The 15,246-nt window shown below is 46.7% G+C and overlaps 1 protein-coding gene across 9 annotated transcripts in view; it reads right to left on the bottom strand.

The window, feature by feature from the left end:
• The window catches only part of CARD19 (caspase recruitment domain family member 19), a 63,636-nt gene extending 49,149 nt beyond the window's left edge, over window positions 1-14,487 (bottom strand). For 6 of the 9 annotated variants that reach the window (XR_009746864.1, XM_061473044.1, XM_061473040.1 and 3 more), the window contains exons 1-3: window positions 10,393-10,618; window positions 2,865-3,007; window positions 830-983 (exon numbers count right to left, since the gene is read on the bottom strand). Coding sequence is in view for 8 of the 9 variants with exons in the window: in XM_061473044.1 (XP_061329028.1) it covers window positions 830-983; window positions 2,865-3,007; window positions 10,393-10,594 (499 nt within the window). In the remaining variant the exon portion in view is untranslated. Of the gene's footprint in view, window positions 1-829; window positions 984-2,864; window positions 3,008-7,735; window positions 7,800-10,392; window positions 10,619-14,250 lie in introns of those variants that run through there. The other 3 variants (XM_061473045.1, XM_061473042.1, XM_061473043.1) reach the window with 3 other exon arrangements.
• Between the last annotated feature and the right edge of the window lie 759 nt (window positions 14,488-15,246).

Consider the following 15,246-nt stretch of genomic DNA (forward strand, 5'->3'; position numbering starts at 1 on the left):
TTAAGTCACTTCAGTATGCAAGATGCCCGAACGCATTTCCCATCCATTTGGAACATTGTGCTTTTCTCAAGTTCATCAGGCTGGAGTGGCAGGAAACAAAACCAAACCAACCACGAAACACCAACACATAGCAAGCATTATCCCTGGCAAGCCAGGCTGGATACTTTCCGTTGAAGAAATCAGCTCCTTTGCAGTACAGAATCAAATCTGTTTGAGCCTCAGTCCTCCTGAAGCAGATACATACATAACTGGGGGGGCGCTGTTTATGGATATCACTCGGATGTCAGCTGCACAAACCAAATCCTAAATGCCTAACATCACAGCTCATTCATGACAAGGGCCTATGAAATGTTTGTTCCACTTTAAACTAGATACAACTAGGAGATACATGGATGGAGGGAAAGCCAAGCTTCTGGGCCACCGGAGTTTTGAACTTAACAAATTTGAGTTTTGTAATGTTCTCATGTCAGAATAAACACATAGGAAACAAGCCATTAAGAAGCAGCGGTTATGAAAAGAGAAACTGTACTTTGTAAGAGCTATATTTCTGCCTTACGTGTTGCACTTAAACTCTTTTAAAGACATCCTTCATATTTCAAAACAATCAAAGCATTTGGATCTGCCCACACTAGTCAACAAATAATAACTATGCAGTCAAATCCCCTTACAGCTTTTGGAAAATTCCAGTCAGAAGAAATTAAGGTATACCCCAAAAATACTTAAATAACCTAGACAGGTTATTTTAAAACTCTAAACCTCATCTGAAATGAGGTCTCGTGGTACACCGATGAGGAAATCCACAACTCCATCAACTTATGAATCAACTTACTGAGGACTTTCCTGCTTGGTAGGTCATCATACAGCTGTTCAGCATTGATCTGTAGAGCCCTGTAAAACTCTTGGCAGTGTCTCTCTCCTTTCTTTTGAAGGTGCTTTATGAGATCTGAAAGTCTGGTATGGAGTGATGCCTTTGGATTTCTGAACTGTAAGAGAAAAGCACTCATAAGAAGAGAGATGACAACACATCATTTTACAGTACACCAGGGAGTGAAGATACAGAGCTTATTTTATATTTGCTAAAAAAACAAGTCACAAAGAGAGGGGAACCTAAAGAGGACATACAGCAGTCTTCAGGACACTGAGCTCCATTTGGTTAGCACTGCCTGATGGAGAACATACTGCCTCTGCCCTCCCTCATTCCTTTTTCTGTCCTGATAAAAGTGAGTTACTCTCCATTTGAATGTGTCTTCCCTGTGTTCAAACTAACACGGTGCTCGCTATTCTATAATTTGATTCTGAAAGCTGTTGATAGAAAACATTAACAAATCTTACAGTAAAGTTTTCTGGTTTCAAATTTTCCCTTATTTGCCTAGTAATGATCATCCAGAAAGGTAGTTTTATACTGCTTGCATTTGTCCTAATGTGTTCATTATTCCAATATTGTATGTTTCATTGCTTCCAGCACAATTAAATGCTGCAACATGTACAAATTCTCAATACTCAGGCAACACGGCAAGCAGCTGCAGAAGAAAGTACCCTTTTAATGTAGCCCAAAATGTGGTATTAGGAGACCTTACAATGAGAAAGAAAACACATCAAATCAATTTCAGCTTATCTGGAAAATGACCAAACCATTCTCAGCAAAGCATTGTACATCAGACCAGTACAGCAGGTAACCTTTGTAGTATACTTATGATCAACTCCTGCTCTATGGGGACACAAATGAAAGATACCTTATATACAATACTCCTTATTCTGACAAAATTCCAAAACTTCCACAAGGTGTACTGGATACAGCTGAGATTGTAAGCTTCCTAAACACTAAACACAGCTGACAGAAACTTCCCTGGACCCCTGTGAAAGCAATTCATTTCTATCTGCTAAATGCAGAAGTCCCAGATTGCATTTCACAGATTTACGTGTTTATGCTTTTTCTTTTTTTTTTAAGCTCTTGAGGAAATGAGATGATCTCTCACTGTGCATGTCACACTGTTTACCTTAACTGAGTGGCTAGACTGGCTCAGCTGATGATCTAGCACTGCTCTGTACCACTGGAACACTACTCATCCTCATGGAGTTTGATTATGACAAAGCTAGACCTATGTTTCCTAGAGTTACAATACTGCTATGCCAAAACCCTGAGTCTTGTGCAGACAGTGAAGGGAGGGTGGCCTTTCTCCATACATAGTGGCACCACTGGAAGGTGTTACTAATTCCATCCATGTCCCACAGCTCCCACACTTACACACACTTTCTCTATCACTACTTAGAGTTATTAATCATATTAATCAGTAACTAAAATAGATTAAGATAATACAGATGATTTTGTGGACACAGCTGGATACAGCACAGATCATCTGACAAGGCTCACACTGACTCTTGTGAGGAGGTAGGCATGCAGAGCATTTAGTCGCCCGATGGGTGCAATCCTGACACAGAGTGATTATAAGATAGCGTGCTTCTGCACACACAGTGTCAGTCATCATGGCTGGAACTGTGGCATTAAATTACTGATGAAGAGAGTGCCCTCTCTCATAACACCTTGGCACAGGGAATATGTCAGCCCCATGACTTCTCTCATATGAGATGCCAGATACAGCTGGTCAGCAAGTAAGAAGTGAGGCCAGGTTGGATGGATCTTGAGTTATGTGGTTTAGTGTGATGTGTCCCTGCCCATGTCAGGGGGGTTGGAACTATGTGATCCTAAGGTCCTTTCCAACCCTAACTATCCTATGATTCTGTAATTCGGTGAGGAAGATTGGCTGCATGTGGGACCAAGAGTCAAGCTGGAAAGAGGGCAGCTGAGCTACTGACCCGCAAAAACAATGCAACATTCAGAGATACAGTAAAATCCATCAATTTACCTTTTCTGCTTCTGCATTGGTAAGAATTTGGGGGTAGACTCTGTTAAGCTGAAGAATAATTTTATCAACTACTTGCTCATTCAGTCGGCTATTGCTTGTAAGAAAGTACACATCGTGCTGCAGCCGATGACAATACGATTGATCTGGAGATAAAATAACAAACCACAGCAGTTAGTTAGCAAGCCATTTTTTAATTCTGTACATGTAATTTTCCTAACACTGGTTAAATAGCTAAAAAAAATTACCACCATCACATAATTTTAGAAAGCTGAATTATCTGTTAGGGAACCAGAAGATAGCCATGCGCTTTCAAAAACCCATCCACTTAAAATGGCATACATCTGAATTCCTGGCTGGTCACTTATGCTGCTCTCCCTGTCCAAAGAGAAGGTTCTGAACTATTTAGGTGTCAAGCACTGATGATGGAATATTTAATCAAATACAGCCCTAAAGTTGTTAAATCACTGAAGATGTACCTTCTATCATTTATGGAGGCAGATTATGGAATATTTAATCAAATACAGCCCTAAAGTTGTTAAATCACTGAAGATGTACCTTCTCTCATTTATGGAGTCAGATTATGGAGGTTTAAAGTAATGTGTCTTATAAATTTTTTGATGTAAATATGAAACCAGACACTGAAACAGAACTGGAAGATCAGGAACAGCATCTCTTCCAAAGAGCCATCCAGCTTTTTAGGAAAGGACATCTGCCTTAACTTCTTACAAGAGCGGGGAGAAAAGGCAGTCCAAAAGCAATACATTTTTGCCATGGACATACATTCAAATAAACATACAGTTAAAATACATCTTTCTCTATCAACCCAAATCTCTGCAAATACAGAAATCCAGAAATGCTGTTGTTTCAGGGACCCTTTCCAATTCAACAGCAATGGATTTTGCAGCGGCATAGCTTTCCCTATAGCTCCTTGTTTATAGTGCCTAGATTAAGACAGGGACAGACTGGTTCCACAGGTAACTGTGCCTTTATCAGATTTAGAAAGGGAGTGTCCATGACCCTGTCTGAAGTAAGTGTTAAAATGACAATACACCACTTTATAACCCAGCAGCATCGAAAACCAAACCAAACCACACCCGCACCCTCAGCACATTCCCCAGGTAAAACAAATGCACAGGTTTGTGGTATTTTGGCTATCAGAAAATAACACAACCATCAGCTCTTTGTGCCCTGCAATTTACAGAAGATAAAGGAAAGAATGAAGGAGAAGAGTCAGGAAACTGCCATGATGCACTGCACCTGTGCACAGCCCTTGCCCTTTCTGTACCGTGTTTGGGGGTTTTCTGTATTACACTGTCCTTTTTCTGTATCTCTGTAGCACTAACAGTATTTACAGGAAAGTTCTCAGGACAACCTCCCACTATGACCATCATGCACTAGTAACTTCTCCAGTGCCAGTGTCACCGCTATTCAAACAAGAACACACAGCTATTGATACTCTAAGAGAGCTGTGATTCTACAGGCACAACAGCATTTCAGATAAATTCTTACTTTTTATACAAACATCATATTATTTCCATTATTTCTAATGCCTCACTTTTCAACAGCTCACTGTCAGGGCAGCTTTTTTGTGTACTGTCAGAAATATCCTGCTCTGACATACTTGCTGTGCAACCCCCTTTTGTTGCAAGAAGTTCCATGTCGTCTGATTCAAGGTTGAGATCAAACTTCTCTTCAAATCAACACATTAGCATACACAAGAGGCTGTGTCAAGGACGAGGAAACTGTGCACTTGAGTCTGTTCATGTCCCTGCAACTTCCTCCTCCTTCTGCTCTATCTGCTACATGACTTGCAGTGATTCTCAGTGTCACCAACAACACTGTACCTTCAGCAAACTCACAAAGAAAGTGCACTAAACCAGGGACTTATAGCTAGCAGAGCAATTAAACTTCAGATAAAGAACCCCAGCAAGTGCTGAAACCGTGACAAAATTCTGGCAGGAGGAGTATACAAAATAAAATAAAAGCAGGCTCAAAGGGTCATCTCCTTCCCTGGTTCTTGCTTTGCTGCTGCCTTGTCATTACTGATCCCCACACAGGCAGTGTGCACAAGCGTTAATTACAGCAGTGAAGTTAGCTGTGACAACTGAAGATCACAATTATCCAAGAACATCTTCTGAGCAGTGAGAAGCACTCCATGTCCTCGTGGCACTTTCATTTACACACGCTCATTACACCACCACCAGTCTTACTGAGGGCTTTGTGCTGCCATCTGAAACCTGGCTCCCACTGCTCGTCTAATGGGGCAGAAGCCTCTCTGGGATTTCAGGACTGGCTGTGTTTTCTTCCCATCTAAGCCAAAAGGCAGGAGAGGAGAATGAGACGATGCTCTTGGCCCCTCTGCCTACTGCTAAACTGTGCCTGCCATGGATAGGTCTTACGCCTGGCTCAGGCATTTGCAAGAAACTTCTCCCATCCTATGGGATGCTCTGTTTTTAAGAAGTATGCTTCTTCCACATTCCCACAGTCACATTTTGCCTGCCTGCATTTTCACCTCCTCCAAATTACTTAAGTATTTAGGATGGGGTGCAAGGTTTAAAACTGCCAGAAGAGCATTCCTCAAGCTCAACACAAGCTCAATCAAAGTACAGCAGAAGTGTCTCACCCTTCAAGTACAGAATCATAGAATAGTTAGGGTTGGAAAGGACCTTAAGATCATCAAGTTCCAACCCCCCCTGCCATGGCCAGGGACACCTCACACTAAACAGTGCCACCCAAGGCTCTGTCCAACCTGGCCTTGAACACTGCCAGGGATGGAGCATTCACAACCTCCCTGGGCAACCCATTCCAGTGCCTCACCACCCTTACAGGAAAGAACTTCTTCCTTATATCCAATCTAAACTTCCCCTGTTTAAGTTTTAACCCGTTACCCCTTCTCCTGTCACTACAATCCCTAATGAAGAGTCCCTCCCCAGCATCCCTATAGGCCCCCTTCAGATACTGGAAGGCTGCTCTGAGGTCTCCACGCAGCCTTCTCTTCTCCAGGCTGAACAGCCCCAACTTTCTCAGCCTATCTCCATATGGGAAGTGCTCCAGTCCCCTGATCATCCTCGTTGCCCTTCTCTGGATTTGTTCCAACATTTCCATGTCATTTTTATGTTGAGGACACCAGAACTGCACACAATACCCCAGGTGAGGTCTCACAAGAGCAGAGCAGAGGGGCAGGATCACCTCCTTCGACCTGCTGGCCACGCTCCTTTTGATGCAGCCCAGGATATGGTTGGCTTTCTGGGCTGCGAGCACACACGGTGGGCTCATGTTCATTTTCTCATCAGAATCTCACCTCTCTCTTCTGAAATCTTTAGTCTCTCCTCTGAGAAATCTCTGCTCAAACCACACAAGGGACTGCCTTCTGGCAAACCAGGGGAGAGAACATTCCCATCGACACCAGCGCAGAATTGTGCCTCAGCTACTAAACTTAAAGAAAACAAACAAAAAAGCCCCACCAATCCTGGTGGCTGGATCGTGGACCCTGCTCTGGAGAGATAAGCATATCTGGAAAGCACATGTGCACATCTGAAGCCGCCACATGATGATCTCAGGCACAGCCTGCCCCAGGAGCTTCAGCACCTTTGTTATGGCAGACTTGCTCCAAAGCACTGCCAGCCACGGCTTGGTTACAGGCATACAAACATAACCATGCCATGAGGTTTTATAATCACAGCAGTTTTTTAGTATTGAACATGCCCATTATTTATGTTTTAAAGTAAGAGAAACCCCAAACAAGGCAGCTTCACAACTGCATCAAGATTACTCGATGTGCTGCCACAACTTAAGAATCGAGGGAGTGGCTGTTTAGGAAGTTTGCATATTTACTAATTCTTCTGGCTTATGTTCCCAGTGTGGTCACCACCTTTATACTTTGGGAGGTATATGATTGAGGTGCTTAGCAATTACACATCTTTTTTCTCCTTCTCCTTTTATCTCACTGCCTCATAGAGACAACAGTTATTGCAAGGAAAATGTGAAATCTTTACATTAAGAAGACTTTGTTTCCAAGCATGAGTCACCCCGCTATTAAAAGGACAGTGGTGCTGGCAGCCAGCATTTGCCTAGAAAGTTCAGAACAGCAGTACTGGAAGACAAGGTTGATTAACCACAGCTTACAGTACAAGCATGACACTGTCAGGCATTAGGGCATCAGAGATTACAAGGGCACGTAGTGCTAGGACAAGGGGAATGGCATTAACCTGCCAGAGGGGAGACTGAGATGAGCTCTTAGGCAGAAGCTCTTCCCTGTGAGGGTGCTGAGGCGCTGGCACAGGGTGCCCAGAGAAGCTGTGGCTGCCCCATCCCTGGCAGTGTTCAAGGCCAGGTTGGACACAGGGGCTTGGAGCAACCTGCTCTAGTGGAAGGTGCTGGAAGGGGGTTGGAACTGGATGAGGTCCCTTCCAACCTAAACCAGTCTGTGGTTCTGTGATTCTATGATTATTTATACCCCCAGACTGCACATGGGTAGTATCTAACTCCAAATTTGTCATTTGATGTTACTCCAGTTGCACACTCTCCTCTGTCAGAACAACTTAACAGGGCTTAATCCTGTCCACATGTTTCGGATGCAGCTGCAGGTCTTCTCAAACATGCAGCTGCAGTCGAGGAGTTGAAGGGTTGGGGTTGGACTGAGCTCAGTAAGAGAAGCAGCAAATACAGCTGAGGTTGGATACAATGCCACTTAAGCTTAAAAAAAATGTCAGTATTTTCCTTACTAAGAGGAACTGTAAACTTGTGAAAGAGACAGGAAACTCAAACAGCCTTCGACAGCCACGAGGAAAACATGACTAATAATTCCATGCTATTGACTTACAATTACTACAAGCCCGTCACACCTCATACACGACCGCTTTTTCTCTTACCCGAAGTACAGAAGGCCTCTGGCATACAGCACATGCACACCGCGCTGACATACACAGCCTGCACCTGACCACACATGGAAGGAAAGGAAGTACATGTATAATTAAGAGATATTAGAGAAAAGCAAGTGATTACTGGTTATTTGTAGCCAGCTGCTCCTCAGACAGAATAAAATCCATAAAATCAAGGATAATGAAAGTGCAAGCAGCAAGTGACAGCAGCAAAGCAACACACATCATTTTTTACCTGCAGGCAAAAATCACCCTCACTGCAGCCCTTCAGATAATGACACATCTCAATTGTTCTTTCCAAACAGGCAATTAGGTTTCTGGCAAGGGCTGAAGAATGACCCAGCCTCTACACTAAGGCTGACAAAATATATTCTGCTCATGGAATTAAGGCTCCCTGTAAAAGCCTCCTTCAATTTGCCAAGCAAACAGGATCATCACAAGCTGATAAATTCAAACACAACAGACACAAACCCCAACACATCTCTCTGACATCTCTCTATTCTCCGTAACACCACACATAATTTGCAAAACTCCATTCCAGAAGCCTCAGTGGTATGTGCTGTGCTATGCAAACACAAGCTTTGGCTTCCTGTAAAGCTCCTAGATGATTTTCATTAACTTTATAAAGGTAAATTGACCTTGAAAGCACATGACCTGCCATTTGTATGTGTCCATGCAAACTCCTTGCTGAAGCCTCTCAGGTAAGAGCTTAAAAAAGTCTCTCTCAACAAAATGTTACCTTAACATAAATTTAATTTTTGGCTTTTCCCTTTCAAGAGCCCAGGAAAGGGATGCTGAGGATTTAAAAAATAATCTGCCTGCAGAGAAATGGTCTGAGATGATCAGATTGCACTGATTACCAAATGCACCCTAGATAACAGCAGCTGGTCTGCTCCTCTGGCCTGGAAGCAGTGATACAGAGGTGAAAGACAATGCGTCCCCACCCTGGCTGCACTCACCCACTGCCACATGCTGGTGCTACCAGCAACTCAGGAACCAGAAGTCAAGTCTCTGACAGCACATCACAGAAACACAAATTGTTTAAATTGGAAAAGACCTTTAAGGTCATCCAGTCCAACTGTTAACCATCAACTCAGCACTGCCAAGTCCACAACTAAACCATGTCTCAAGCACATCTACACGGTTTCTGAACGCTTCCAAGGATGGTGACTCAACCACTGCCCTGGGCAGCCTGTTCCAATGGCTGAGAGCTCTTTTGGTGAAGAAATTTTCCCTAATCTCCAGTTTAAACCTTTCTGGTGCAACTTAAAGCCATTTTCCCTCATCCTATCGCTTGTTACTTGGGAAAAGAGACCTACCACCACCTTGCTGCAACCTCCTTTCAGGTAGCTGCAGAGTTCTGTAACTCATCTTTACCAAAAATACCTTCTCAAAATAGAAAAAAATAATAAAAGACTGAGCAAAATATTAAAATGCTCTTGATACTAGAATGTGACATTTGCTTACAGGCATTCCCAGTCTTCTGAGCTTTGTACAAAGGCAGCTCTGAGGACGACCTGGGGGTGCTGGGTGATGAGAAGCTCTCCATGACCCAGATTCAGGGTGCGCTTGAGCCCAGAACCCCCCCGTGTGCCGGGCTGCACCCCCAGAGCGTGAGCAGCAGCTCAGGGAGGGGATCCTGCCCCTCTGCTGTGCTTTGGGGAGACCCCCCTGCAGTCCTGATCCAGCTCTGGGGCAGCAGCACAGGAGGGACGTGGAGCTGTTGGAGAGAGCCCAGAGGAGGCCGTGGAGATGCTGCGAGGGCTGGAGCAGCTCTGCTCTGGAGCCAGGCTGAGAGAGCTGGGCTGGGGCAGCCTGGAGAAGAGAAGGCTCCTGAAGGGGAGACCTGAGAGCAGCTCCAGTGCCTGAAGGGGCTGCAGGAAACCTGGAGAGGGGCTTGGGACAAGGGATGTAGGGACAGGCCAAGGGGAATGGCTTTAACCTCCAGAGGGGAGACTGAGATGAGCTCTTAGGCAGAAGCTCTTCCCTGTGAGGGTGCTGAGGCGCTGGCACAGGGTGCCCAGAGAAGCTGTGGCTGCCCCATCCCTGGCAGTGTTCAAGGCCAGGTTGGACACAGGGGCTTGGAGCAAGCTGCTCTAGTGGAAGGTGTCCCTGCCCGTGGCAGGGGTTGGAGCTGGAGAAGCTTTAAGGTCCCTTCCAACACAAACCAGGCCGTGATTCTGTGATCTGTTACCTCCACCCCTGCCCCGGTGGGTAACGCTCTCGCTCTGTTACACACACACCCCCGAATCGGGCTCGCGGGCCTCAGAACCCGGGGACCGGCTCCCGCCCGCTGCCGCGGCACACACCGCCGTGCCGGGGGCCCGCCCGGGACGCGTGGCTCCGCAGCGCGGTCCACACCCGGCGACGATGCCGAGGGCTGCAGGGCCGGGTTCCTCCGCGCTACCGCCCGCGTGGGGCCGCTCGCCTACCCGGGGCCCACCGGCAGGCCGTGACCACGCCGTTACAGACTCGCCTCGGAGCTGCCGCGCTGACGGACCGAGCACGGGCCGCTGGCGGCACCAAACCCTGCCCATCACTGCCTCCAGCCGCAGCCCCGCGGGGGCAGCGCCGCCGCCTCAGCGACCGGCCCCCTCTCGCCCCGGCGGCCCCGCTACCGCCCCCGGCCCTCCCCGCCCCACACTCACCGGGCATGGCGGCCCGGCCCGCCGGCGGGCTGCGGCCTTCGTGTGGGGATGGCAGCGGGGCGGTGCCCGGAGGAGGCGCTGCCGGAGGCGGCGGGAGGAGCGGAGCGCTCGGGGCGACTCCTGGGGCTTCCAGGCCGCGTCGCGGCGGGTCAGGCCTCGCCGTGTCAACCCCGAGGGGTAAAACACGTTCGTCTGTAATCATGGAACCACAGAAGCACAGACTGGTTTGGGTGGAAGCGACCTTAAAGCTCATCCAGCTCCAGCCCCCTGCACCGAAGAGAAAGTCTGAGCCTTCTGTGCAGTTTGTGGGGTTTGAAACAATCCACAATTAGTGATGCCGCAATTTAATTTCCCACAAGTAATTTAACTGTTCAAAATACCCTGCCTGCATTTTTGCAATATCCCTATGCAGCTTACAGTTTTATCCTGTGCTGCAGCCCTGTATGCTTCTTTTACGTGCTTGATATGTAAGGTAAATCTGACAGGTAGCTACTCACACCCAAGGAGCAGGGACCTCTCAGTCAGAGGAAAGAAAGCTTGTGGCGAAGCACCTAATTAATATTATTATTAACTTCCCGAGGGAAGAAGGACAAGGAGATCCGTGCGTTTGGAAACCTCCCATCTGCACAAGATTTCATCCACATTTAATTACTCGGTGAGGTATGGAAGATGAAACACCCTCCTGCTGCAGGGCAGCGAAACTGAACCTTAGCTTTGCAAACTGTGATAAAGAGGTATGTTATTTATTACTGCAGAATTTTTACTGCAAATACTGGCATTTGTATAATGCATTGGGAAAGGCAGATTTCTAGTACGGCAAAGACACAGGGTGATCTATAATCATGGTTTGTCTTGAAGCTATGAAGAAAATGTTTGTGTTGAAGAGGGACAGAAATCTTCTGGAGGGATTAAAATCACAATTGGCAAACTGGTAGCAGACTGGTAGGTAAAAGGCTTCAATCTGCCCTCACACAGGCACCTCTTATTAAACCAGTTTGCCTCTCTTAGGAAGGAAGCCCCAAGGAAACTCAACCATTGCCTGGATGATCACTAGTCCACAAGATCCCAAAAGGTTTGCCCTGTTTTGCCTCCAGGCCTGCTCAAACCCAGCATGTGGAAAAGCTGTACCAGTATCCTGGGACTGGTTAAACAGCAAAACCAAAACATATGGCCCCTTGGAATGATGCATGTCTTGGGAACATGTAGCACTGAAGCTGGAGTCAGCACGTCCTGGCTGACAGGCTGGGACTTCTCAAGCCAGCAGGGAAGGCACCAGTTACCAAATGGGAGGTAAGAAAGGGTTTGGTGAGGGTGTGACTGAGCTTGGATACACACCGGACACTCTCATAGGAGAGACAGCTCCAGCAAGCCTGGGAGTTTAAAGCAATGAAAACAGAGAATTTGCTGGCAGTTTGTGAGGGCTGCTACTTGGCGGTCTCATGGAGGGATTTCATACCCAGCACAACCCCAGCGATGGTGCTTGGGGCATGCCAGGGTGCTTCTCGCTCGTCCTGGGGCAGCATTTCACTAGCCGGGTTAACCAAGAAGTCCTGAAGCTGTCTTCTGGATAACTTCTCTGATACCTCGCCTTTGTTGCCAGTGGCTGGCCTTCCCTGCCAGAGTGAAGCTTCTATCCTGGCAAGGCTCTCCAAGGAGAGCTGCGTCCCACCCCAGTGCCATGTCACACACCACTGTGCTCTCCATGCAGGGTCTGAGGAGCTCATTGTGGAGACCCTCTGGGTGAGCACAGCCAGCACTACAGTAACACACGCACCATGATATGCACCTAAGTATTTGCTGCACTTCCATTTCAGTATTTAGAAGGGGCCTGTAAGAAAGATGAGGAGAGACTTTTCATCAGGGCCTGTGGCGACAGGACGAGGGGTGACGGTTTTCAACTAAAAGAGGGGACAGTCAGGCTGGACTTGAGTAAGAAATAGTTTACAATGCCCAGGGAGGTGGTGGATGCACCATCCCTGGAGACATTCAGTGCCTGGCTGGATGTGGTTCTGTGCAATCTGATGTAGTTGAAGATGTCCCTGCTCACTGCAAAGGAATTGGACTAGATGAGCTTTGAAGGTTCCTTCCAACCCAAGCTATTCTATGAGTAACAAATGAGATACTTGCATCCCCACACTTCTTGAAAATGTTGGTTTGTACCTCTGTACTACAAATGGAAGCAGTTTTTTTATGTCTAGAAAAGTGTAAGAAAATGGGTAAAAAATGCATAGCAACATTTTTAGTATTGTCAAATGCTGTGACATTTATGGTGTGTGTCCTTGGGAAGATGAATAAACATCCTGAGTTTATTCCATTTACCCTCAGGAATCCAGATCTTCCAAACAGCATGAAAATAGATCTTTCAATTATTTTTATTGCACATGGAAATCTTGATCATGCCTGTATCAGTGTGATTTTTGGCAATGTACTGTAGTAACAGAAACAGGCACCTTGTGGAAAGGAAACTGCCATTTTATAACTCCTTTTATCATACATTTTTAAGACTATTTCATCTGTATATTAAAACAGTGCAGCACGAGGTGTTGCCTAGTACTGAGAAGCAGTATGGCATGCTGGGGATTTGTTTTCATGCCATTGTGAATTTACTGCAATTTGTGCTCCTCTGAAAAGTTCACTACCAGAATCTAAACCACAAAACTGAAAAACTGGTCATCTTAATGTGACACAGACTGAAATCTCTAATACAGATCTTGGATGGTTTTTAGCAGATGGCATTTCCGAGCACGGCAAGTGAAATGGAAGTGAAAATAAATCATTCCAGAGAGCTGCCGGTGTGCAGCACCATGCGCCACGCTGCCTGGAGATATTTTTGTCCTATGGACTTAGATAACGACAAAAGTCAGGGGTTAAATTTATCTCCTTGTGCCCACGGCACACAAGACTGTATTGCTGTCTGGTTTGCCTTGGAAAGAGAGATCTTAGGGAAGTCACACTGCCACTGCAAGGGCAGCAGGAGGAACATCCATCTGCATACATGGGGCACGTCCTCGGGGAGGCACATACTTGGCTGGAGATGGGCCACCAAATGCCTCCCATGGAATGATCCGTGACATTCAGTGCACACGGCTGGTTAGAGAGGGCACACACTTGGTACTGGTAAAAGCAATGAGCGTATTCACACAGCACTCCAAAACCCTTACATGTTTTGAGGCAAATGGTGCCTAGCCTGAAACTGCCCACAGACTGAGCGGGACTGCACGAAGCCCCCGCTTCCTGCTGATGGGAGGCAGAGCTCCATTCTGAACTTCGTGATTCAGTTCAGATTTCTCTCTCCTAATTTAGTGGCTGAGCTGAGTGTCCTGCCCATGGGTATTTTTTTCTAAAGGACAGCAGTCGTATTTCCTGGTTAGCTAAACTCCAAATTGCTGTTTCCTCCCTGCTGAACCATTTGTTTACTTGAGTGAATGATTTGATTTAGTAAATATTACCCTTCTACGGCAGCACAGGCACGTACTGTTTTCTTGTTCTGTTAGTTGTTAAATCACAATATGGTTTCTTATTTTCCCACAGCTGAAGAGGACTGGATCTCTCCAGCAACAAATTAAATCCAGAGAGTGCATGCAGTTCCTTTAACAAAGTCCTTCTTTGTGTCTAAGAAAATACAATGAAATATGGCTTAAAAGCTCAGATTACACACCGAGCTCCCTTCAGCAAGTTTTAGCTAATCGCTTAGAAAAAACTGACTCTTAGAAGGATAAAACATAGGGAAGGCAGCGACTGGGTGGCCACTCCCGTCGGAGACGCTGCCCCTCCTGCCTGCGCACTTCTGTTTCTGCAGATTCGGACTTTTCGGAGCAGTTGTTTCGCCCGCGTTCCTCGTCAGCAGTACGCACTTACATGTCTTGTAGAGCATGGTCCATAGGTCTCAGGGGTCCGCGGCGTGCGCGGTGCCCCTGCAGCCGGAGCGCCGTCCGCCGTGCCCGCAGGAGCAGAGGTCACTGGCGCCGTGCAGAAGCGAAAGTCAAGGGGAGGCAGCGGCTCCGGCTGTGCGCAGGCGGCGGCTGCCCCCCGGCGTGTCCGGGTCACCGCTGCTGCGTGGCGGCTCCTTCGCCAGCAGCGGTTTGCTGGGGGTGTTTAAGGGACGTGTCGTCCCCCTGAAACCCAAGCTGTTGGTTTATTCAAAGGCATGGGATGGAGTTGGGGGTTTTGTTTGGTTTCTTTTCTTGGTTTTGGTTGCTTGTTTCTTTGTGGCTTTGTTTTGTGGGGGTTTTGTGTGTGTGTGCTTTGCAAAGAGAATGGGCGATTTTCTAGTCTTCTTTATATAGTCATAGTATTACAATTGGTATTCTAGGACAAGGGGCATGGCTTTAACCTGCCAGAGGGGAGACTGAGATGAGCTCTTAGGCAGAAGCTCTTCCCTGTGAGGGTGCTGAGGCGCTGGCACAGGGTGCCCAGAGAAGCTGTGGCTGCCCCATCCCTGGCAGTGTTCAAGGCCAGGTTGGACACAGGGGCTTGGAGCAACCTGCTTTAGTGGAAGGTGTCCCTGTTTAACTAGGTGAGCTTTAAGGTCCCTTCCAGCCCAAACCAGTCTGAGATTCTGTAGTTCTATAATAATCAGGTTTTATTTGTTCTTTAGAAGATGAAGAGATGAAGAAATGAATAAAAACAATTCTCTGACTCCAAACAGAAAGGCAGAAGCTGTGCCGCAAGTTCTCAGCTTTTTATTCCTGACCAGCTAAGCCAAACTATTAGATATGAATAGAACTGACTTGGGCAGAATCATAGCTTGGATCATCCTCAGGTCTGAAAATCCCTTGTATTTTTTCCATGACTGATTTACACACACCCTGATTCTGCTGTCTGCCACCCCATCCTTGGAAATTTTGGTAGCAC

The sequence above is a fragment of the Pezoporus flaviventris genome, unplaced genomic scaffold (genome assembly GCF_033815535.1).
Source record: "Pezoporus flaviventris isolate CSIRO_AGI_PZ_B2104156 unplaced genomic scaffold, CSIRO_AGI_Pfla_v1 ptg000073l, whole genome shotgun sequence".
In the NCBI taxonomy this organism is placed as follows: Eukaryota; Metazoa; Chordata; class Aves; order Psittaciformes; family Psittacidae; genus Pezoporus; species Pezoporus flaviventris.